At 39.7% G+C, this 26,368-nt stretch overlaps 1 protein-coding gene and 1 pseudogene across 4 annotated transcripts in view; one reads left to right on the top strand and one right to left on the bottom strand.

Moving 5' to 3' along the window:
- WWP2 (WW domain containing E3 ubiquitin protein ligase 2) overlaps positions 1-26,368 on the bottom strand; it is a 127,345-nt gene that overhangs the window by 98,114 nt on the left and 2,863 nt on the right. For 3 of the 4 annotated variants that reach the window (XM_090261089.1, XM_090261088.1, XM_090261091.1), the window contains exons 2-4: positions 17,954-18,038; positions 12,231-12,378; positions 11,761-11,882 (exon numbers count right to left, since the gene is read on the bottom strand). In XM_090261089.1, coding sequence (XP_090117215.1) covers positions 11,761-11,882; positions 12,231-12,378; positions 17,954-18,023 — 340 coding nt within the window. In that variant the 5' untranslated portion in view covers positions 18,024-18,038. Of the gene's footprint in view, positions 1-11,760; positions 11,883-12,230; positions 12,379-17,953; positions 18,039-26,368 lie in introns of those variants that run through there. The other variant, XM_090261090.1, reaches the window with a different exon arrangement.
- On the top strand, positions 1,538-1,879 carry LOC149994144 (mitochondrial import inner membrane translocase subunit TIM14 pseudogene; annotated as a pseudogene).

The raw sequence follows: 26,368 nt of genomic DNA, 5'->3' as shown, positions 1-26,368 counted from the left end.
AAGATCAGTTAAACTATGGTACTTTCATATTAAAAAAAAAAAAGTTATTGCAGCCATTAAAAACAATCTCCTTTTATTGAAGAGAAAAGAGCTGGGTTAGAGGAAAAAAAGCAAGTTACAAAGCAATATGTATAGTGAGTTTCCAATTAGGATAAAAAATAGTTATACACACATACATACATAAATGAGTTACATAACAGAAACAAAGCTTAGTGGATATACAGCAAAATATTAACAGGGTTAGCTCTGAAAAATAAAACTGCAAGTGATTTTAACCTTCTCCTTCATTAGAAGACAGCACACGCAGATTACAGGCAAATCCCAGGCAAATTACATAATGTCTGCCGGCATTTCTCAGCAAAGGGGAGGGTGATACACTCTATCTCAAAGGTATGAAGGAGTACTAAATAGATTTTAATATATATCAAGGATTCAACAAAACAATACCTCATACATACGAAGCACTAAGAATTTTTTTTCATTTTGTTTTCAATAATCATGAAATAATCAGAAAAATAGCAATAATATTTCCAGTTTTAGGAGCATATATTACTTTTATAATCAGGAAAAAATATTTTCAATTTGGGGAACAAGAGAAAATGTCTCAGAGATTTCCTGTGAGCGTTCCTCAAGACTGAAATAACTGGGTCTTGTTACAGATACAAATACAAATACAACTAACTGGCTATGCAGGACTGGCTCAGCCATTTCTACCATCAGGCCCTTCCAGGTTGGCAGCTATGTCCTATTGTCATAGACTCCTCCTCAGCTGAAGAAACAGTGAACGATTTTTCAAACAGAAATTTAAAATTGTTTTTAACTGTAAAACAATTTTTTTTCACTTTCCCTTTTCTCCCTCTGGCTGAAGTTCCAAGGATCGGTAGTTCTGTTTACCTTTCAGTTGAAAAACTGGAAAAACAGCGCTGTGTTTACTTTAAAATAAAGGCACGTCCTGTCTGTCAGCCATGCCCCCTCGAGGGGCACAGCCCACCCACCAGAACGCGCCATCCTCAGAGGAGCGAGGGAGGCAGTGGGCCCTCCCGACTGGTCTATCCGTTCTTGGAACGTAAAGAGTCTGAACAACCCTCTGCTTATACAATTTTTAAATAAATAGGGAGCTGTTTTTAACCTGAAAGACACGCATGGTGTAAAGAAAAGATACATAGAACACGGACGGCAGCATAAACAAGGAGCTTTGCGAGGTCTACGTCATTATCACAGTGGTCTGAGTACAGCAACTCTCGAACCGCCTTCCGTGCAGTCGAACTGAGGGAACGAGCTGGCATATGGGTGATGCCAAGAGCCAGGGTTCTCGTGCGGAATGAGGAAAGGTTAGGAGGAACCCTGTGGAGCTGAATTAGAGTTAGCGGTTTCAGGGCGGCCGCCCCTGCCGTGTTTTCTAGGACAGCGTTTTGTCCCTGCGCGGGGTGGCCGCCTTGCTTTCCGGTAGAGGCGCGCCTTTGGTGGCCGCGGCCTCCGGGCTGGGATGAAGCGCGCTCTCGGGGGCGAGGCGCGGAGCCGAGCCGGAGCCGTGGCCGGTACAATGGCAGCAGTTGGACTGACCGTGGCTGCTGCAGGATTTGCAGGTCGCTATGTTTTGCAAGCCTTCAAGCCTTTGGAGCCTCAAGTCAAACAAGTTTTTTCAAAGTCTACCAAAGTCTGCCTTCAGTGGTGATTACAGAGGTGGGTTGGAACCCCAAATGACAAAACGGGAAGCAGCTTTAATACCAGGTGTAAGCCTACTGCCATTAAAGGAAAAATAAGGGATGCTCATCGACGAATTATGCTTTTAGATCACCCAGACAAGGGAGAATCTCTTTATATAGCTGCCAAAATCAATGAAGCTAAAGATTTACTAGACGCTCAAGCTAAAAAGTGAAGTAAATGATGGATTTTAAGTTCTTAGAGCTATGTGTACAAGAACCAGCTTTTTATAAAATGTCCCAAAGCTACACATTTTAAAAATGATTTAGCACAAACCAAGTCAAAACCTTGTGTAAGTTTAAATTTGATGATTTTAAATCAGATTATAGACTATTTGGAGCTTACTGCTCAACAATTACAGGAAAATACAAACCATTTGAATAGAAATACTGTTCATTACTCATTTAGCAAGGCAAAGTGAACATGAAGGTCTCTACTCTCAAGGAACCCCAATCTAACGGGAGACTGATAAACTGGTAATTCAACTACAATGTGATAAATACTACGATGGAATTAGTATAGGTTGTTATAATAGACTCATCTCATTGGGAACAAAGGCTGTCAAGGTACAGAGAGCTTGGAACTGTGAATTTAAAAGTGAATTTAGCCACAACTTTGACCTAAAAAAATTGATGTAGCTATGTTTTTGTCACTTGACAGAATTCGGAATTCATATATTAAAAACTTGATAAAAAAGAGGAGAGTAGAAGTCTTGTTTTTATTATTTTTTTAAATTTTACATTGTATTCAGCTAGGCCCTTCAGAAAACAAACCATTTATAAATTGTTTACATAAAAAAAAAAGAATTAGAGGTTTCAGTATGAACTCAGTGTTTAATATAGACACAGAAATAGATATTTACATGTCTGTGTGTATACGTGTGCTTATGTGTATATATAACGTCTGTCGGGGAAAACAAAGGCTCAAGAGCCAAGTTTTAAAAAAGAAGAGCAGTGAGAAGAGGTATGTCCAACCTGATGTTGACACACCCTCCAGTGAAAACAGTGAGACTGTAAATCTATTGTATTAGGAAAAAATACAGTATCATATACCAAAATAAACTTGACTAATGAAAGAGTTAAATGTTGAAAAAAATAAAGAAAACTACCATAAGTATAAGGAAGTATAAGGAGGGTATCTAACTTTATTCTTCCCGAGTGGTAGCTTAGTAGTTCTCAGACTTGATCATGCACCAGAATCCCCTGGAGGGTTTGTTAAAACACAGACCCGGACCCAGACCCAGAGTTTCTGGGATAAGGGCTCCAAATTTACATGTGTGACATGTTTCCAGGTCGGGAGACATGCTGCTGGTCTGGAGACCACACTTAGAAATCGACTGGGTTAGCTGATGGTCCTGATTCCATTGTTTATCTTTTCTGATTTTAAATGTCACCTTTATCATATAGTAAATTCTATCTATATTGGATTACGTTTGAAAAATAAGATGGGGACATGTCAAAAGGATAAAGGAGCAAGCTTAAAGAGGCATCCACTGGCCAAACCAAGGATAATTTGAGCATCAAAATAATGGCAGTAATAGATGATAATCCACCGAACAAAATAAGAATCTGTGAATTGAGACTGATAATACATGCATACCTAAAGGAAAAGGAAAAGCACTTCCTTGCAGTAGTATACCAACTAATAAATGTGGAAGGAATGATAAATTTGAGGGGGGAAATTGCAACCATCACAGTAATAGCTGACCCAGACAAAAATCATTAATGAACATTACTGAATGCAAAAACCAGTAGGTGAAGTTGTGATGAGGAACAGATATTTAGTTTCAAAAGTATTTCCCCATAAACTACTTCTTAGTTATAAAGAGAAAACAGCAATTTTACAGTGTAGAAACCTGGCAGGCACCACCTTAACCAAATGATCAAAATTAACATCGTAAATAATGAAACAAGGAAAGCCATGAGCCTGATATAAGGCACTGAGCTCAGGACACAACATCACTTGAGTGTTCCTGCGAAAAATGCACACCCTGAATCTAAGCATGAGGAAACATCAGACAAATCAAGACACGGGGATCCTGCAGAAGGCTGGTCTGTACTATTCAACAATGACAGTGTCATGAAAGACAAAAATGGCTGAGGAACTGATCCCAGATTGAAGGAGACATGACAACTAAATGCAATGCATAATCTTAACTGAGATCCTGAACCAGGGTGCGAGAGTTCACTCTTAAGTGCATGTCTGCAACGACTGGAAAATCTGAATTAAACAACGGTATTGTAAAAATGGTAAATTTCTTCATTAGTTAATTGTACAGTGGTTATGTAAGAAAATATTCTTTTTCTTAGGAAATAGACACAAGTATTTAGGGATAAAGAAGTACAATGTCTGCAATTTACTGTGATTTCATTCAGAAAATTATTATACATGTATGTATAGAGACAATGTTAAAGCACATGAATCAAAATATTAATAGTTGGGTGAGGGATATGAGGGAGTTCCTTGTCCTACTCTTGTAACTTTTCTCTGTGAAACTATTTTAAAATAAAAAAGTTCTTTTTTTCTTAATCTACTTTAAGCTACATTTCCCTCCTTGAAAGCAGGACAATCTGGTCAGGCCAAGGTCCGCAGTGTTAATGAGGCCAGCTGCAGAAGAAGAGGGCTCCAGAAGAAAACTGAGTCTTAGGTCCTATGTGCTATCAATTTTGAAAGATCATCCAGTGGGCAGGTACAGACAAAACATGCTGATAAGTACAGAAGCTGCGTGATGGGGACTGTGTGAAAATTCCCCTAATAAAAAAGTTTTTGAAAATCAATATTCGACCTCAAAATCTGGCTTCCACAAAGAGAGATCCTTAAGGGCCCAACCAGCACTCTTGGTCAAGTCCTTTTTGCAGCCACAGCCAGGTCGATGTCCCCACAAAAAGTCAGCCGAGGCTGACCATTACGCAACTGCAGGACTTGAGTCAAAGCCTCCACCATAACATCCCCCTGCCAGGAGAAGGCAGAAAACACCAGCTGTGTTGCCCCCAGTCAACTTCCAAGTCCACGCAGGGGAAGACAAGGCAGCAAATGAAAGGAGGAACTGTGTCTCGTGGAGCAGGAAAACACCAGGTAGGGCAACTGCCACCCATCAGGCCCTTTCCCAGGAAAAGTGGTTTCAGGAAGACCAGGCCACTGGGAGAGAAGTCACCTAACACTGTATGACCCACTACCCTGCGTACCTGCATTCACACTGACATACCACTCTGGAAATGGCCAGCCCCGCAGTTCCCCCAGGGGCACAGGCACCAAGGCCATGGTGTGGGTATGTGCCCCGTTAATGTCAGCCTCCCCACTGCACAACCCCCAGGGCTTTTGCATTTGTTCTGTTGTAGAATTCTCTCCTGGAACAACTTCATGGCTGCCTCCCATTTAGGCAGGGAGGTCCCACATTAGGATACAGGATCTCTGTTGTCCATCTTTGGATTTGAAACTCCCAATCTTTGGGAAGAAAAGTGCCAGAGGAGACAATAACTACTACTACTGTTTCTGCTTATATATACTTATATGTGCCAGGTTAGCTCACTTAATCTCAAAACAACATTTTACAGAAGAGCAAACAGAAAGTTAAGTTACTGTCATATCACAAAGCTAGTGGAATCAGGATTCAAACCCAGGAAGTTTGACTCCAGTGTCTACATGTTTATAACCACTTTTCTTTATGACAGATTTATAATCACCAGAAACAGCTTTGCACTAGCAGAACACTTTAAGAAACATGGCTGGAATAGTGAGTGTGTGTGTGTGTGTGTGTGTGTGTGTGTGAAATCAACTATACCATTGTCATCCTTGAAGATTTGCTTTTCTAAGGAAAAGCAGCCAACTGCTCTATTACAATGCACATTTTCCATTAGACTCAGATTCGATGTACCTCACTATTCAACCCAGCCACACACTCAAAGCACTAAGGCTGGTGCTGGAAAGAGCAGCAGGAGCTGCAGCTGCTGCCACAAATGAGAATCCTGGGAAAATTAGAAAACATCCTCGTAAATCACTCTGGGCTCAAAGGGAAAAATCAGTAATTACAAACAATGAGCAGAACACAGAATGTACGAGATGGAAAAGTGGTTCACCACCACAAAACTGTTTGACAGTATCTACTAAAGCTAAGCACACACCACCCTAGGAACTAAAGCCCCTGGATATGAATATACTCAATAGAAATGTATGTATGTGTCCTCTAAAATATATGTATATGAATGTTGATAGCAGCTCTGCTCATGATGTCCCAAAACTGGAAAACAACGCAAATGTCCACCAACTGAATAGACAAATAAATCATTGTATATTTATATACTAGGATACTACACCCCAATTAAAAAAAAAAACTACTGCTACATGTAAAAACATGGATGGACCTCACAGATATAATAATGAGCAGGGCATAAGAAAACATACATGATTTCATTAATATGAAATTCAAGAATAGGCAAAACTAATCAATAGTGATAGAAATCAGAATAGTTATCATGGGGTGAGAGAAAGAGATATTAACTATAAGGTATGTGGGGAACCTTCTGGGGCCCTAGAAACTTTCTCTATCTTCATCTGAGTGATTACACAAATGTGAAATATATAAATATTAATTGAGCTGTGTTATCACTGAAGATTTGTGTACTTTTCCTTAAAAGAAAAACAATTGAATACCCAGGGGGGAAATCAAAGGCAAGTTCAAAGCAATGATGTTTTGGAGGAAGACCATCCCCCACTGGATTTATGGCTCAAAACCAGCAGAGCCAAGCTCGATCCAACTTGGTGACTAATTTCACCGAGTCTCGTTATATATTCACTGTAATATATTAGCATGCTAAACGATACACCCCCTCATGCCCTGAAATGGGAAGCCCATATCAGGACACAATATGGCTGACGGAGCTCCTCTGAGAAGTCCCCACTCAATTCCCTGGAAGAAGATGAATATTCCTCTCCTTTATTGAATATGCTACCCTCCCCTATTAAATGAATCTCAATAAAGAAAGCAAATTCTGCTAAAGGGAGGCTGCTCCGTCTGTGGCCTGTGGCGTAGCCACTCTCTGTCTTACTGCTTCACTAACACACTCACTTTCACTTTAAACTCTAAAAAAAAAAAGTTTGTATTATTAAACAAGAAGGAACAAAAATAAATACACTAAGCTTTCAATTCAAAAGCTATAAATGACTTACTGATTTATTGAATAAATAAATATATGTTACAGATTTACAGGCAAATAGTTAAAAACAGTAAAGTAAAAAAATGGAAATTAATATTAGAAAATATAGTATAATTGATAAGTAAATCCAAGAAGTTATCCTATAAAAAATCAATTAAAAACCAAAACGAAATGTTTATGCTAGTCAAGATAAAAATTGAGGAAAAAAAACAAATATCAAAAATGTTAAGTGGAAAAAACAGAAACATTAAAATGAGAATGCTATTTTAAATCTTTATACTGATAAGTTTAAGAATCTCATGCAACAATTTTCTCAGAATATATAAATTAACAAAACTGATACAAGATGAATCAGAAAAGTTGCACAAACCAATTATTATGGGGTAAAATACTGAAAAAGTCATCAAAGAATTATTTGAAAGAAATCTGCCAGACCCAGTTGGTTTTATGGGCGAGCTCTTTCCTGTACTCATGGAACAGATAATTCCCATGTTATACAGTCTGTTCCTGAAGTTGGAAAGCACTTCAACTTAGCGTATAAAATTAACTTAACCTCAATTCCAAACCTGACAAAAATAGTACAAAACTACAGACAAACGTCACTTGTGAATATAGATGGAAAACCCCCAAATAAAATATTAAAAAGCAATTCTAACGTAACTTTCAAGAAATAATCTAGCATGAGCTATCAGGTATATTCAAGAAATTCTAAGATTGTTGAAATAAGGAAATTGATGTAAACTCAAGGAAGAAAAATCATATAATTATCCCAATGGTTTCTTAAAAGGTATTTGCTAAAAATTCAACCCCTTTCCTGATTTTAAAGAACAACAATGATTAATAAACCAAGAAGACAGGTTACTAACACCCAACCTTACGCCCAGTAGAGTCACTAGAAGCAGTTATTAGACAGGGCAGGACACTCGCTCCATCACCGCTAAAACAGGAAACTGTACACAAAGCACCTCACAAGAAAAAGAAATATAATTGAGCAAAATTATCAGTCTTAGAAACCACAGAAACGTCTACCAAGAAAAGCGTCTAAAAGAAACTAAACCTATACTAAGAATTCAGCAACTGACAGAATATAGCAGAAAATGCAGAAACTAATAGTTGTATACTAAGAACACTAGGTTAGACGACATAATAGAAAAAGATATCACTGAATATAATAGCAAAATCATTTTTTAAATTAAAAGAGGCTATCTAAAGATAACTTCAAAATGATTTGAATGAATTTAGACAGAGCTCCTCTGAGTAGTCCCCACTCAATTCCCTGGAAGAAGCTGAATATTCCTCCCCCTTACTGAATATGCTACCCTCCCCTATTATATGAATCTCAATAAAGAAAGCAAATTCTGCTAAACGGGTTAGGAAGATTCAGAATGGAAATTCTCCATAAAGGACTACAAATGGTAGGATTCTAGTAAAATCTCCAGGGATTTGAGGGAAGGGAAGTAGGAAGGGGGGAGAACCTGGCAAAATAATTTGGATCATGTGATATCATATATGCAAAGAAAAAAGGAAGAAAGATTTTGAAAAGAGAAACTTGAACTGTCAGAGAGTAAAACATATTATAAAGCCACAACAGCTAAGACAAAGTGATTTTAAAACAACAAATAAAATGGAAAGTCCCTACACAGGCCCAAGTATACATATGTTCTTAATATATGCTGAAGATAGCAAATCAAATCGCCAGGGAAATAGATGGATTATTCAATAAGTAGTATTACAGCAATCTGTTAACTATCTGGGAAAGCTTAAATAGATTCCCTACTTACATTGTGCATAACAATAAATTCATTTGGATGAAAAACAAAATCATGATGAATTACGTAAAAATAGACATAATTATTGACCTGATCTCAGAATGGGTAAAGCCCTTCAAAGCATAAAAGAAAAGGCTGAAAATATAAAGGGTGACAAAAACTTTAAAAAGAAAAAGAAAACCTGCAAAGTTAAAATGCAAATGAAAAACTGGAAAAGCATTTACAAATTATAAGACAAAGAATAATAGCCTTAACATATAAAGAGCTCCTTTAACACTAAAAGTGACAACTGCACACTTCAATATAAGAATGAACAAAGGATAAGGCAATAAACACACTTTAAAACACTGACTCACCTTCAATAAATCACAGAAAAGGTGGGGTAGAGGTGGGGGTACTTCAAAGAAATAACCACCAAATGCAAAAGAGGACCCGGCCCAAACTCAGATTCAAACAAACGAACTTTAAAACGATGCTTTGAGATAATTTGTAAAATTGAATATAAACTGGGTAATAGGTGATAATAAGGCACACCTGTCGATAGAATAGGTGTGATGCTGGTATGATAATTATGTAGGAAAATGTCTTATTTTTAAGGGATGCATGCTGAAGAATCTAGGATAAAATGCTAAGGCATCTGTAATTTACTTTAAAATACTACAGTCAAAAAGAAAGAAATGAAGCAACTCTGGCATAATATTAATTATCATATAGTTAAAAAATAATAATTTTTTTCTTACAGATAAGTCCAACAAATGCCAAGGTGCAATAGAAACCAGCAACCTCAGCCACTGCTGTTGAGAGGGTAAATTGGTAGAACTTTTTTGGAGGGTAACCTGACAATATATATAGTATCAAAAATCTTGAAAAATGTTTAAACCCTACAAGTCCATGTTCAATAATTTATCTCAAGTAAATTTTAAACCATGGGCACAAATTTTAAAACTTTCAAGTCTATCACTGCATTATTTGTGATTGTGAAATACTGAAATCTATCTCAATATTCCATTTTTCACACAGCCATCTGGAAGACTACTACCAAACAGTCAGAATTCTAGAAGAAAAATTAAAGCTATATTGATATATTTTATGGTGCAGCAGCTATAAAAAAAAACAGTATAGTGGTTCTTCAAAAATTTGAAAATAGAAATAGCACATGAACCAGTAGTAATTCTACTTCTGGGTATATAGCCAAAAGAATTGAAAGCAGGGACTTAAAAAGATATTTGTACACCTATGTTCATAACAGCACTATGTACAACAGGCTAAAGGTGGAAGCAATCCAAGGGTCTTTGGATGGATGAGTAAACAAAATGTGCACCGTTCATACAATGAAATATTATTTAGCCTTTAAAAAGGAGATTCCGATACGTGCTACAACATGAATGTGCCTTGAGGACACTATGCTAGGTGAAGTGAGCATGTCACAAAAAGGCAAATACTGTATGATTCCACTTAAATGAGGTACCTAGAGTAGTCCAAGTCATAGAGACAGAAAGCAGAATAATGGGGGATTGAGAAAAGGGAGGGAAAGAGGAGTTGTTTAATGGGTACAGAGTTTGACTTCAGGAAGATGAAAAGTTCTAGAGATGGATGGCGTGAAGGCTGCATGAAATGTGAACATACTTCCTGCCATTAAACTGTACACTTAAAAATGGATAATATGATACATTTGATGTTATGTATATAATAATTAAAAATAAAGATATTTGATATATTTTCAAGAGAAAAAGGCATGTTGCAAAATACTATTTGTTTACGATCTCAATTTTGTTTCACTGATGTCTTAAATATTAACATATATTTGCACACAGGAAAAAAAGCTCAGAAGGGTATATATCAAAAAGTTAATAATTATCACTATGTGCTGTTCTTACAGAAGAATTTTATTTTCTTTGTGTGTCTGTATGCTTTTCTGTAATTCCCAGGTTTTCTACAATTACTTTTATAATCAAAAGTAAAAGTATGCTGACTGGATAAATAAAGAAGGAAAGAAAAGAACACTCATCCTTTGAGCTGATCTGAATCAACTGGCTGCTGATCTGAAGGCAAGAATGCCCACAAGTATATTTCCAAATGACATAATAAATATAATACACTTTAAGAATCAAATCATAAAAGGCAGCCTAAAGTTTGGGAATATAAAGACCAACTCAGAAGACCAAGCATTAGAGAGTTTCCCGCAGAATTAAAATAGAGACATATGCCGGGTTTCAGGCAATTCCCACAGCCAGGGTGGGTTCACCACCTCTCTGTGTGCCCAGCAGAAAGGGAAAGACCAGCGGCACCTCAAAAACCACCTGACTGGCCCATCAGAAAGGACAGGCTCAGAAAGAAAGGACTCAAATCAATTCAGTGCTCTCCCTGGGCCTCGACACTCCCCACCCCCACACCTCTCTTAAGCTACATCCACTCTCAGAAAATATTTTCTAGACAGCAGCCTTCAAGAGAAAAAGGAGCCTTTCTTTCCGTGGCATTCCCTCGCCACATATGGAACTGCTATGAATAGAGGCTTTTATGAGAGAGGGTTCAGATACCACAGCCACAGTTATGCCACTGACCACAAACAACAATAAATAGATGTTAGGGTTTAGATTTCCATGCAGCAGAGGCACCCTGAATAATTATGATAGAGCTTCCATCACATTCTAACAGCCAATAAATGTTTATTGAGCGCCTACTAAGCACAGGGCACTATTTGTAACGCCATCCCACATGAACACAAACGCACACACGCAGCCCCTTTGTTCTGTTCCAGGACCCAGACTAGGAAAGTAATGGTGGCGGTTGGAAGCATCTGACAGTTTGAGTCTACATGTCCTGTATCTCCTGGACGGGAAAAAGAGGGGCAGAGGCAGAGGAAAAGCAATGACACGTGCAAAGGATCAAGAGGACATATCACTGCACCCCACCACTACAGCCCCTGGAAAAGGGGGTTGAATTCAGCAGAAAGAAGCACTCAGCCTTCCTAACACTCCATGGACAGCATCCATGGGGAGCAGTCACTGTAGCCCCTCGTCTGGAGGAAACGGCATCATCATGCCTCTCGGCCACGCTGAGAGAAGTCCATGCCTGCAAATTCTTTTCCCCACCCACACACATGACCACATCAGCCACCCCTTCCTCATACGTACTTTTGCCCCCATTGTTCTTCAGGACATTGGAGAGATTGACAGAGGCGGTGCCTAGCAGTTCATTTCTTAGGGTATGGCAGCTCCAGACTTTCAAATCTAAATGACTCTGGGCCGTGACATTCCTGGAAAACAAATACTTGACTCATCACATCCACGCAGGTCAGCCACTCTTATCACTTGGAAGAAAACAGATATTGCTGACAATTGGAAGGGGGGAAGAAAACCCCAAACAGGAAGACACTCACATAACCCCTGCCCCCACCCCCAAAGCTGACCCTGTAACCATCTAGCTAATAATGAACACTCTATGAGCTCAGTGATGTGGACACATTTAAAAGAGAGGCACCTCAGGTACCAAAGGCAAAAGAGTTAAAGGCCCAACAGGACACCTGGATCTCCCACAACCCCCTTGGAGCACCTTCTCTATTTCCCCGTGTTACTGCATTCAAAGAGAAGGGATTCTCTCTTACAAAATGATGATCTCATTCCAGAGCAGCTCGGAGCTCCCAATTCGCTTCCCAGTCTTCTTGGTCTCACTGGGGAGGCCATCCACTGCCACTTCCACAAACGAGTTAATTCGATGTTGGCGATTGTGCACCTTGGGCTTTGCTGACACCACTGGATGGGAAAGAAAGAAGTCAAGGATGAGGCAGAGGGCTCCCAACTGCCCCCCTGTGGCAGATGGTCTCACTCTTTTCAGCGGTTTCTTTTTTAAAATAAATTTTGTTTTTTCCTGATTCTAAGAAAACTTATTTTTTAGTGTGAGGACATTAAAAAATATGAAGCATAAGAAATAAAAATTACTCCTAAACTAAAAACAAGGCGTTGGTAAATCCAGACTTCCTAGACTTTCATCTTTTACATCCCCCATCTTTAAAAATTCTTCTCCTCCCAAAATCCCTTGTAAAAGGCTGTAATATAAGCCCACTATAAGAATATTCCATAGTTTAGTTAAATATTCTCTCATTGATGAAAAGATTGCTTCCAATATTTTGCTCTGGGAAAATTACCACGAATAGTATATATAGTATTTGCTTGCATTTCTAAGTATTCTTCCAAAGGGTATGAATATTTTTCAAAGTCCTTAACTGCTTAATTCCTTTCCAAAAAGGGTAAGCCTGTGTAAATGTCCATGAGCACTACGGGAATATCTCCATTTCACCAAACACTGCATAACACGGAGTACACTGTTTTTTCATTCTTTGTGAACATAGGTTAAAAAAAAAAAAAAAATCAGTATAAAGATAATAGCTAGAATTTAATGAGTACTTTTTTTACAGACACTATGCTATGCACACATCATCTAACTCAATTCCCACAACAAACCCATGATGCAGGGAATATATCATCACCCTCATTTCATCCAGGAGGAAACAGGCTTGAGGAAGCCAAGTCATGGCCCCAGGCTACACAGCCGGGGAGCTTTGAGCCAGGATGTGCAACTGGGTAGCCTGACTACACCATGCTGTTTGCCATTACCAGGCTTTGCTTATTTGTTCCAATGCTTTTCTTAAATTACTAGTGAGACTGAATATTCTTTCCATGTGCTTGTTAACCATCTGCATTTCCTCTCCATGTGGCAGCATTTCTGATGTTCACTTGGCCCCAGCAAGCCAGGGACTCGGGGAGCACAAGCTAAGCAAGTACCTGACCGAGGCTAGACAAGCTCCTCTTAGAGCATATGTTATAGCCAAGTCGCTGGGATGAAACACACCGAGATGGCCTCGATCCAATATCCCACATCAGAGCATATTACTGACATTCCTTACTCATTATGGCAGGACTATCCTAGCCTGAGCTCCCCTGTGCCAAGAGTGAGCAAACCTCTCCCTCCCAGGCCCTTTGGAGAGGAGACAGTCCTATAAAGGTCCACAATTTGGAAAAGAATCAAACCACCTCTGGATTGTTTTTAGCAATAGCTTTCTTTTCCAGGCCCAAAAGAAGAGTAGAGAAAATTCCAAAGAACAAAAAAAAAGTTGTGGCTAGGATTCAGGAGCAACAAGGGATGGTACCAGGAAAAAAAGGTTGGGGTACTGGGATCTGTGGCCCGGAGTAGAAAAATACTTTACACGTAGATCAAGGTTAACTGAGGCCACCTAGTGGTGAAAGAATAGTTCTGCATGCAAGCCCTTAAAAATGGGACTAATTATGAGAGTCCTATAATTTTGAGCTAGACAGTTTCTCTGAAATCAACAAGTTCAAATTCTTTATTTAATAATTTGGCCAACTAAGATCCAGGGAGGTGAAATAACAAAATCCTAGAACTGATCAGAGCCAGAGCTAAGCCTAAATTCAAGTCTTCCAGCTCCCAGGCCAATTCTTTGAACTCTGCCATAATGTCTCCTTGTTGGTCCTCTAGCTTTTTCTCCTTGGTTTTTTCATACTTTTCTTTTTTTAACATAATTTCAGCAAAGTTTTTAGAAAAGTTTCAAGAATAACACAAAGAATTCCTATAAACTTTTCACAGTCATCAATGTTTTTTACTCTCTTTGCTTTGTTATTGTTTCTCTCCCCTGACTTCCTCTCATACACATTTCCATTTTTTTCCCTGAAACTTTGGGAGTGGTTGTAGCTGCTGTGCCCCTTTACCCCTAAATACTTCAATGTATATTTTTCTGCCAACAAAGACACTGTCTAATATAACCATAGTATAAATATCAACATTGGGAAATTTTCCATTCCTTAATACTATTATCTAATGTACAGACCTTACGCAAATTTTGCCAATTGTCCTATCAAAGTCCATTATAGCAAAAGAGAAAAGGAAATTTTGGGGGGGGGGGCTCAATCTAAAATCACATGTTGCAGTTAGCAGTCTTATTTTGAAGTTCCCAATCTATAGAAAAGTCGAAAGAACAGAATGAATAATTGCATGCTCTTCACCAATTGTTACTATTTTACCACATTTGCTTATTTCCCCCCTCTATGTTATGTCAATGCCATTCAAGAGAACTTCTGTGATAACGAAAATGGTCGATGCATTGCCATATGATTCGTGTGGTACCTGAGCACTTGAAATGTGGCTAATGTGACTGAGGATTTGAATTGTAAATTTCATTTAATTAATTTACTTTTAATGTAAATAGTTCTATGGGGTTATAGTGGCTACCCTATTGGGCTGCAAAGGATATAAACATATGATATTTTATGTCTAGATTGGTGTGTGTGTGCGCGTGTGCACGCGTTTGTGTCGATATCCACACACTTTTTTTCTGGTAAACCATTTGAAAGTAAATTGTAGACATCATGAGAGATCTGCCCCAAATACTTTCAGACTGCAACTCCTAAAAATAGAGACATTCTCTCGTCTAACCACACCACCTTTACTATATCTAAAAAAATTTCAGTTAGTTATCAAATCCAATATTCATTCCATATCCAAATTTCCTCAATTGTTCCAAACATTTTTACAGCTCTTTACCCTCAGTCCAGGATACAATCAAGATGAGCACAATGCATTTGGTTGTTGTCTCCTTAACCTTTTAAAACCTAGAATGCTCTCCCTTTTTTTTTTCCAATGACAATGATTTTTAAAGACTTCCACCAGCTATCATCTAGAATATGCCGAATTCTGTATTTTTCTGATTCTTTTCTAATGATAAGATTCACATTGAACATTTTTGTCAAGAATACCACATAGGTTACATTGTATACTTACACACACACCAGGCTGCCCTATTGGGGATGCTAAATTTGATTCCTTGGTTAATGTGGGGTCTTCCAGGTCTTTCAACTGAAACATTTTCCCCTCTAATTTATAGTTAATCAACAAGGTGATATATTGAATGTTTCTTTTACAAAGAGACAAGTCAAAACAAAGGCATCAAGATACAAGCAAGTTTAGCCCTGGCTGGTGTGGCTCAGTGGATTGAGTGCCGGCCTGTGAACCAAAGGGTCGCTGGTTCGTTTCACATTCAGGGCACAAGCCTCTAGATTGTGGGCCAGGTTCCCATTTGGGGGTGTGTAAGAGGCAACCACACATTGATGTTTCTCTGCCTCTCTTTCTCTCCCATCATTTTCTTGCATGGGAGTATCAAATCCCTATAGATTAAAGGCATATATAATGAGAAGCACTTATATTATCAAGTTATCTCTTCCCACAATAGTAAGAAACTTCACACTGAAGAAGGGCAACAGAGAAATATGTGGGAAGTCAGTGGGTGTTCCTGAACAATATGAACCCAAAATGGGGACCTCAGGACATCACCAGGTTCCACAAGCAGGCTTCTCGTTTAACCTAGGCTTGCTAATTATTAGGTAAGGCAGTAAAGGCTGTAGCCCCAAATTTCAAACCCTGTCAGTTCACTCTAAGCTTCTTCTTCCTCAAAAGGCTGGAGCAACACAGCAATGAGACACCAAAAAAAACAATTAAAATGTATCAAAACTTTTTAAAAAACTAACTCAAGAAAGAGGCAAAGAATATGAACAGGCTATCCACAGAAAAAGAAAATGCATACTTCCCTTAAATGTATGATAAGATGATAAGGATTGCTATAATTAAAGAAATGCAAAATAAACTATGTTGAGAAAACAACTTTTTACCAATGAGACTGGCAAAGAAAAAAATCTGACAGCACACTGTGTTGGTAAAGAGGTGGAAAACAGGTACTCTCCAACACTGCTCGAAGAATATTCCTTGCAATGAAGGCAACCTGGCTCTTGAAATTACAAAAATACAAGCCCTCTGATGTATGTTGGAAGGGACACACAAGAAACTGACAATACTGGTTTTCTCCAAGCAGGGGCATTGGGAGGAGCTAAGGAAAGAAAGAATGTTAAAGTAGGTGAATATATTAAATAAATTAATATATTTACATTTCAAAAATAATAATGAAATGAAAAATAATAACAAGAGATACAAGTTTGCCTTGAGATGGCCATGTTGAGAAGTCTGAGTTCAGATACTGAGAGCTGTCCCCTCATCCCTGGGCATCACTCAGTTCATTACTCTTTGCAGAGCTAAAGCTTCTGAAGCAACATTCTTTCATTCGAGCAATTTTTACTGAGGGCCTACTATGTGTCAAGTACTGTTCTAGTCATTGAGATACCAAAAGTAAAAAGAACAGACAAAAAGTTCTGTTATTATGGTGTTTATATTCTATTGAAGGAGACAGTCAATAAATGAAGTACATAAAAATAGGTATTGTGTTAAATAGTGACAAGGACTGAGAAGAGAAATACAAAGTAGGGAAGGGGTAGACATGAGGAAGTTGGGGGTGGGGGAGGCTTTACATGGGGAGGTCAAGAAGACCTGGTTGAAGAGGGTGACTTTTGAGTAAAGATCTTAAGAAAGTAAGGAAGCAAGCCAGGTAGATATCTGGGCCAAAAGCATTTCATGCAGAGGGCACAGCAAGGGCAAAAGCCCAGAGGTAGAAATGTGCCTGGCATAGTCAATAAAGAGCAAAGAGGCCATATGGCTAGAGCTGAGTAAATGTGGAAGAGTAACAAGAGATGAGAAGCTAGGAGATTGTATCATGTGGGATCTTCAGCTTTTACTCTGAGTAAGATGGAAAGCCCTTGGGGTGTTTGAGAAGAGGACTGACAACAGCTAGCTTACATTCCATCAAGTCACTGGGTCCTGTGTGACCAACAGAATGAAAGAGGGCAAAAGGCAGAAACAGGCAGGCTATTGCCTTGCCCCTGGGTTGAGATGATGGCAACCTGTGTGACAGCGGGAATGGTGAGAAGTGGCTGAAAGCTGGATGCATTTTGAAGATAGACACAACCATATTTGCTGACTAGCTGAATTCAGGACATGTGGAAAAAATCCAGAGCTCAGGTCCAGACATGTCACGTCTTACATGTTTACTAAACAGTCAAGTAAAGAGGAACAAGGGGGCTACTGAAGTTCAGAGGAAACATCAGACTAGAGATACAAATTTGGCAGTGATTTCATAATGGTGGCATTTAAAGCCAGGAGGTTGGATGATATCACCTAGGGAATGAGTGTAGCCAGAAAAGATCCATGAGGCATGAAGGAATCACCATTTCAGATCATTTTTTGCCAAAAGTTCCTTTTTCCCTTCTTCCAAAATTCCATCTACAACATGACAACCCTAAGAGAACGAACAGTTACAATCTTAAGCAATTTCACAAAATTTGACTTTCCAGACCAAAGTGTCATATAACTCCACCTCTTCCCCAAGTCTGGGCTGGACCTCAACTGGCTAACATTTCACACAGTGCCACTCACCTTTCAAAGTAAGCTGAGACTTCTCAAAAGGCAGGGCCACTCCTGCCCGGCTGGAGCTGGCAGATGCCATGTCATCACCAGGAAACTGAAAGACAAACACAGCAGTAGGTTTAGAGAATACCTAATAAGAGATTGAGGAATTGGACCCAATGTTAATAACTGAGTTTAAAGAGACAGAGCAAGAAAATATAAACCTCAAAGCAACTGTGGCCATGCTACTTCCAGCAGAGTGGTGTGTGTCTGTCTTACAATGACTAATGAGCTCGATGGGTCTTTAGTAGCTTAAGAAGAACACTGTTACATAGAAGTTGGGAACCGGGGGACTTTCGGTCAAGGTGGCAGCATAGGTAAACGCGGCTCATATCCTCACACAACCACATTAAAATTACAACTGAAATACAGAACCGCCATCAGAAATTGAGTTGAATGGAAGTCTGACAACTACAGAATTAAGGAAACCACATCCATTCAGACTGGCAGGAAGGGCAGAGATGCGAAACGGGCTGGTCCCACATCCATATGTGGTGGATAAAAACTTGAGAGGGCCCTGGCTGGTGTGGCTCAGTGGATTGAGTGCCAACCTGTGAACCAAAGGGTTGCCAGTTTGATTCTCAGCCCAGGCACATGCCTGGGTTGTGGGCCAGGTCCCCAGTTGGGGGTGTGCAAGAGGCAACCACACATTGATGTTTCTCTCCCTCTCTTTCTCCTTCCTTTCTCCTCTCTCTAAAAATAAATAAAATCTTTTTAAAAAATTCAAGAGGGATATGCCAGGAGCAAGGAGTCCCACCCCACACCAGGACCCCCAGCCCAGGGTTCCAGCGTTTGGAAGATAATTCCCCACAACTTCTGGCTGCAAAAACCAGCAGGAACTGAGTCAGTGGAAGGAACTGATGTAGCCCCAAGCAGTTCCTCTTAAAGAACCCCAAGACAGACTTAATCAGACTCACTCCCTCTGACCTCCAGCACCAGGGTAGCAGTGTGAAAGGCACCAGTGGCATACAGGGAGAAACTGAAGTGTCTGGCATCAAGGCGAGAGCTGGAGGATAGTTTTCTCCCAGACAGAAAAGTGGGCAGAGGCCAATGTCCCTCTTCTAAACCCTCCCACCACAGAATCACAGAGCTGGCAGGCTAGTGCCATACTGACATTTCAGCAACCAGGCTAACATTGTTTGCCCCACCCTTGAGATACCCTGAGACTCCATCCCAATAAAGGACAAATAACCCAACTTAAAAAAAAAATGAGCAAAGGACATAAATAGACATTTCTCCAAAGAACACATACAAATGACCAATAAGTAGATGAAAAGATGCTCAACATCATTAGTCACTAATGAAGTACAAATTAAAACCACAATGAGATACACAATAATGGCCAAAACCAAAATATATACAATAACGAGTGTTGGTGAAGACTTAGAGAAACTGCATCTGCTAGCTGGAAATGAACAATGGTGAGCAACCTTGGAAAACAGTTTAGCAATTCCTCAAAAAGTTAAACATTGAATAATCTTAAGACCCAGCAATCCCATTTTTAAATATATACCCAAAAGAATTGAAACCATGTATCCACACAAAAACCTATACATGAATATTCATAGTAGGCAAAAGTAGAAACAACCCAAATGTTCATCAACTGATAAGCAGATAAATAAAATGTGATATATCCATAAAATAGGATATTTGACCATAAAAAGGAATGAAGTACTATTTCATGCTATATGATGGATGAACCTTGAAAACATGCTAACTGAAAGAAGCCAGATCCCCCCACTTATAAAACCCCAATTACTATATGGTTTCTATTATATGAAATGTCTAAAGTAGGCAAATAGGAGAAAAAAGACTTTCTTTAAAATAGTGGATTCTTAAAATAATGTCCAAAATCTGACTATCGTTAAGTGCAGAAACAGAAAAGTCAAAAAAATTATAAAAGAAGTGTTATGATTTTTCATAAGCTGAAATCCTTCCAGAAATGAAATACACATCTAGATAGAAAGGACCCAATTGTATGCCCAGAATGATGAGTGCAAAAAGAACCCACTAAGGCCCAATAGCATGAAATTTCAGAACAAGCTTCCAGTCACATTTACAAAGAGCGGGAATCAGAATGTCAACAGACTTCTCAACAGTAAAGCTGAGTGCGAGAAGACAATGAGATGCTTTCAAATTTCAGATAAAAATTATTGCCAATCTAGAACTCCATAACCATCAATCCAGCATGACAGGAAAACAATATTTTCAGATTTGCAAAGTCTAAAAAAATTTGCTTTCAAAGTTTTCTCAGGAAGCTCCTGAAAAATGTGCTCCAGGGAAGTAAATGAGAAGGCGGAGGATGCTGTGTTTCCACATGGGAAAGGCAAAAGGAATTTCTAGAGTAGTGATGAAGAGAAGTCCCAAGGCATTATGCGGCAACAGCCTAGAAAGCAAGGAGTCCAGACTAGACAAGTTTTAGAAAGTTGTCATCTCTAGATGAATGAAAAGAAAATGGAAGAAACAGATTACGTGATGCGTCTGACTGCACTGAAAGAAGTATTATTTCAGTTCCATCAGAATGCTTGGGGCTGAGCTAGTGATAGGTAAACAGCAAATATGCAAATGAAAAAATCAGAGAATACGTAACTCTAGTAGAAACAAAGTTGTAAAAGAAAGGAAATATAATCCTAATATACAGCGTTGCTCAGCTGTGAATAATATTTATAATTATAATAACATAGTTTAATCAAAACTTGTGCTATGGTTATAATCAGAAGATGGGAGTAGAAGTGTGTGTTTGCGGACACTGGCTACAAAGAGAGCTAAAATCTCATCTGCAATGGTTAAAAAACAACAGATAAAACTGACAAGCTAAGAAATAACAGTATAAGAACAGAGTAAGTATAACATTAGAAATGCAGAAGTCAGTACCGGAAGAAAACTAAAAGAATTAATGATCACTGATTCCAGGGATTAAGAATCAAGAATAAAATGAGGTGAAGCAAGGAACTGCTGTCACACTGTAAGTCATATATTGCTATTTGACTTTTTAAACTACATGCACGTATTATTTTGTGCATAAATAAAATGTAAATTCAAAAACAGAAAAGCCTTCTCTTCAAATCAGGTCATAGGATGATGTCCTTAATTATAGTAAGAACATCTGATATATATTCAATTAGTATACTGGGTTGAATTGTGCCCCCCCCCCAAAAAAATACGTCTGAGTGCTAACCCCCCTGGAACCTGTGAATGTAACCTTATTTGGAAATAGGGTCTTTGCAGATGTAATTAAGTTAAAGATCTTGGGATGAGATCACCCTGGGTTCAGGGCCCAGAGTTCTCACAGGAGACACAGAGGAGGAGGCCATGTAAAGATTAAGGCAGAGACTGGGGTCACGCAGCCCCAAGCCAAGGAATGCCTACACTCCCTATAAGAAGCAAAGAAGGAGTCTCCCCTAGAGCCTAGAGGGATAATAGCCCTGCTCACAACTTGATTTCAGATTTCTGGCCTCCAGAACTATGAAAGAATAAATTTCGAGTTTCTGTTAATTTGTACACACATTAGGAATAGAAAAATTAATATAATTAGGAACAAGGCTTTAGAAAATGTGAATTTCACTCTGGCTGGTGAGGCTCAGTGGATTGAGGGCCGGCCTGCAAACCAAAGAGTCACGGGTTCAATTCCCACTCAGGGCACATGCCTGGGTTGTGGGCCAGGTCCCCAGCTGGGGGCATGCGAGAGGCAACTGATTCATGTATCTCTCACACATGGATGTTTCTCTCCCTCTCTTTCTCCCTCCCTTCCCCTCTCTCTAAAAATAAATTAATTTTTAAGAAAATGTGAATTTAACTGACATTAGGCTAAAGCTGGAAGTCTTCCACATATCAGCAACACATCCTCGGGACACCCAACTCCCATGTCCATCTAGATCCAGGCCCCTCAGCAACTTCCTTAGGAAATAACTCTGCAGTCAGAGAGGGCACGGTCTTGCCAAATACAGAACAGAATCCTAAACATATCAGTACGTTTTCATTATTTAAAAAAGTATTTTGGGGACAACTGTAATTGAACAACAATAAAATAATAATAACAACAATAATAATAATTAAAATGGGCAAAATAGTAACAATTAAAATATATTTTTGAACCTCTATTTCAAAATAATTTGTTGGTCCCACTACTAACACAACTGATTAGCTCTTGAGAATTTGAAAATAATGTATATATTTTAATGACAAGTGACAGAATGAAGCAAGGAGGGCTACATTAGAATAACAAGCACCCTTTCTCTGGTCTTCACCATCTTCCTCCTCCTTTTTTCCCTCTTCCCTTTTCCAATTTGCTAGACCCTTCCTCCCCTCCCAGTTTTCCCTTTTGCCTACTATGACGCAGGCATGCCCCAGGCTCTGCAGCAATGGGTTCACAACCAAGAGGGCACCTGCCCTCCACCTTAGTTCGACTCTCGTACAACCTGAACTACCAGCTTCTGGAGGTTTATCAGCTTTGCCCTGAAGTAAGCAAAGAGGGCCCTTAAACAGGGGTTGTGGGGGTTCAGGGGGTGGAGAGGTAGAGGCGGGGATTGGGAGGATAACTGGTAATGGGGGGGAAAAAAGAGTGCCCTTACATATTTAATTTTAAATGAGAAACTCAGAAGAAAAAAGAAAAGGCCAGCTTTATTTGCCTATAATCTACTGGCTGTTAAAAAGAGAAGAAGTTAATAGCTAGGGTAGTTAATTCCCAAGTCCTTCTCATTAGCTAAATTAAGCATGTCAAGGGTCCACCTACTGGTTCAGTTTCCAGAGACATCCAAAAGACAACAAAGATCTGTCATAGTCCTTTTTGGTTAAAATACTTGAAACATCTGAGATCAAAAAAGCAGAGAGAACATCTTTCATTGTGGTCAATTGGGAACAGGGGAGGAAGCTGAGTAACATGTGGTGCCCTGGCACGAGGAGGTGAAGGATAGTGGCTGCTGCTGCCTGTACTAACACTTAACTTGACCTCTGCAAAACACAGAGCGTGCATTCAAAACAGGACTGCTTGATTCTTTGATTTATAATGCACATACCACAAATTCATCTTTTTTAAAGCATATAATTCGGTGGTTTTTAGTATATTCACAGAGTTGGGCAACCATCAATTATCTAGCTCCAGAACATGTTTATCATCCCGAAAGAAAACCCCATACCCACCAGCAGTCCTTCTTCATTCCTCTCCGCCCCCTAATAACCACTAATCTGCTTCCTATATCTATGAATCTGCCTATTCTGGACATTTCAAGTAAATAGAATCATACAACATGTGGTCTTTGTGTCTGGCTTCTTTCACTTAGCGTAACATTTTCAAAGTTCACCCATACCGTAGCATGTATCAGTACTCCATTCCTTTTCATGGTTGAGTAATATTCCGTTGTATGGATACACCTTTTGTTTATCCATTCAGCAATTGATGGACAACTGAACATTGGGTTGTTAAGATGGGTTGATTCTTAAAGTCAGGGGGCTATAATGGCCAAAGGCATCTTCAGCAGGCAGGCAGCCAGCATTGTTACTGTGCCCCTTCCAAGCCCCTTTTATCTGCCCGGCCCAATCCTGAGCCAAGGTCAGTCTTTAAACAAATGCTCACAGACACTAATCTGTGCAAGGCTCTGGAATACAAAGGTGAAGACCAAAGGGCCCCTGCTCTCTGGGAGCTCAGATAGCTTGTTTTGAAGGACCCCCACTACGTAAATCCTCAAAGAGCTTTCGGGAAGAGAAAGCAACGGCACATCAGATAGCTCTTGCAATATCTAAAGCACCTGATCATTCTTGCTACCCAACTTCAGCAAGAACCTTTCAGACCAGCCAATCTTTTACAGGCAAATATGTTTAACTGCCCAGTAGCCTTTGAGTGATGAGATTGGACAAGCAACAGTCTCTAAAACTCAATTCCTCATATTTGTAAAATAAACCTAATAATACTTAGCTTATAAACTTATTGTAGGGAATAAACCAGTTCAGGTAAAGCAGAGAGCACACAGTAAGTGCTCTTCGAGCATTAATGACAAGCTCAACTAGTTCTTCTTGATGCTGTAATTCTAGGCTCTGGGATTCCTGAAATTCTTGACCCAGCTTTGAGTCAAGAAACCACTGAACACAGACCTCAAGATGAAAGGGCTTGTGTAGCAGATGAGCTAGGGAAGAGCAAAACTACTCACCAGCAGTTAGATTTTAGTTTTAATTAGCCAGCTGTAGAAACAGGCAGAGTTTCCTATTTATGACTATAATAGATCCACCCAGCATCCACTCCTTGAAAGATGTGGAAGAGAAGGGTCTGTTCAAAAGCTTCCTCCTCTCCTTCACACACTCATGTTTTTCCAGTTCTTTCCAACACTTCTGTTTCTTTCTTGGCCTCTTTCCTTTACCCAGTTACCTTCCACTCTCCAAAGGCCCACACTGAAAAACAATCAGATGAAACTGAACTTCGCCAAATGACATCCACACAAAGACCAAGTGCATAGAGGGGCGGTGGCCGGGACAGCACAGTGGAATTACAGGCTCATACCACAGACTGGGTCACCACAAAACAGGAAGCAAAAAACCTGAATGACAAAGAGAAAGAGGACCTGCCCTAGGTCAGGATGGCCAAATCTTATTATTTGATGTTTTCCTAGAACTAGGTATTGAATACCAAAGGGCCCCTGCCTTCTGGGGGCTCAGATAGCTTGTTTTGAAGGATCCCCATTAAATAAATCCTCAAAGAGCTTTTGGGGAGAGAAAGCAACTGCACAGATCACAAAGTGTTTGTCTATAAGTCTGGGAGGAGGGCAGAAGCAGGGGACTGCAACCTTCCAAAAAAGATTCAGTTGGTTCTTTTTAAAGGAAACAAGATCTTCCCTTTTCTTCCTACTTCTCAGAAATTCCAGTCTCATAATTGTCTGAAGTGACTCGAAGTCACTCCAAAGCAGCTCACTGATTTGATTCTCCTGGGAGTTTATATTCATGTACCCATTACAGCATGTCTCACTCATGGAATCATCAGATCTGGACTCAGAAGACCAAGATTCAAATCTCAGCTCTTCCATCTCTGAGCTACATGACCTCATTCATGTGAGTCACTTTGCCTCAGGTGAGGTCCTGTTTGTTTCAAATCTATAAAACAATGTGATGCCTGACAGATAACATGCACTACATACCTGTTAGGTAAAAGCAATATTTTAAACAGTAAAAATCCATTACCCATCCAGATTCTTTCCCATCCTTCTGGGAAGTCTCTACATTGGTTGCCAACTCAGAAAGCTAGACTAACTCCAGAAACTGGCACTCAAACTGATTTCAGCGGCACTACAAAGAAGCACACTTGGAAGAGTAGCATTCTCAGAAGAAAAAAAGAAAAGAAATCCAGCCCTGGCTGGTGCGGCTCAGTGGATTGAGTGCCGGCCTGAGAACCAAAGGGTCACCAGTTCGATTCCCAGTCAGGGCACATGCCTGGGTTGCAGACCAGGTCAAGAGGCAACCACACATTGATGTTTCTCTCCCTCTCTTTCTCCCTCCCTTGCCCTCTCTCTAAAAATAAATAAATTAAAATCTTTAAAAAAATATTAGCTTGTGATTTTCAAAAGGGTCTTTAAACGAAAAGTAAAAAGGAGGGGAAAGCAAGTTCTCTGATATAATACAATGCTTTGCCATACTTAAAATTCTCATATAATAGTATGCACTGAGATTTTATTTCAAAGGTTAATTTCCAATAAGAAGCACTCCTTGGATACATATCTATATCACTCCTTAAATAACTTTGACCAGTCTCTTAACTCTAAATACTGTCCACATGCTAACTGCTTCCACACGTACATCTCCAGTCCAGGCCTGTCTCCAGACTTCCCTATCTAACTGTCCATGACATTCTCACTCGGATTTCTATAGGCATTACACAACCAACATGAACAAAGTTGAGCCCCCACCCTGTTCCTCCCACAGTCTTACCGATTTCAGTTAATGACAATTCCATTCTTCCAGATATTCACACCAAAGACCACGGAGTCATCATTGACTCCTCTCTTCCTCACACCCCACAACCACAAACCCTGTTGGCTGTCCTTCGAAATATACCCAGGGCCCAACCTCTCCTGACCACCTCCATCACCACCACCTGCTCCATCCTTCACCTAGAACATGGCAATAGCCTCTGAACGTGTCTCCTTGCTTCTAGCCTTGCTCCTCTATTTTTTCTCCATATGGCAACCAGAGTCAGCCTGTTAAAACTTAGGTGAATCACGTGCACTCCACGTCCACTGCTCAAAACCCTTCAATGGCCCCAACTATATGAGTGAAAACCAACATCCTTACAATGGCCTGCAAGGCCCTCCACCACCTAACCATCTCTCCCCTTACCCTCAACACCTCTCTGATCTCATTCAAACTCGCATCCCCCCTCACTCACCTCCCTCCAGCCAGGGGCTT

Source organism: Furipterus horrens, unplaced genomic scaffold (genome assembly GCF_987537825.1).
Source record: "Furipterus horrens unplaced genomic scaffold, mFurHor1.1.pri manual_scaffold_13, whole genome shotgun sequence".
Classification (NCBI taxonomy): Eukaryota; Metazoa; Chordata; class Mammalia; order Chiroptera; family Furipteridae; genus Furipterus; species Furipterus horrens.
Note: the sequence above shows the minus strand (reverse complement) of the source record. Positions and strands in the feature narration are given on the sequence as shown.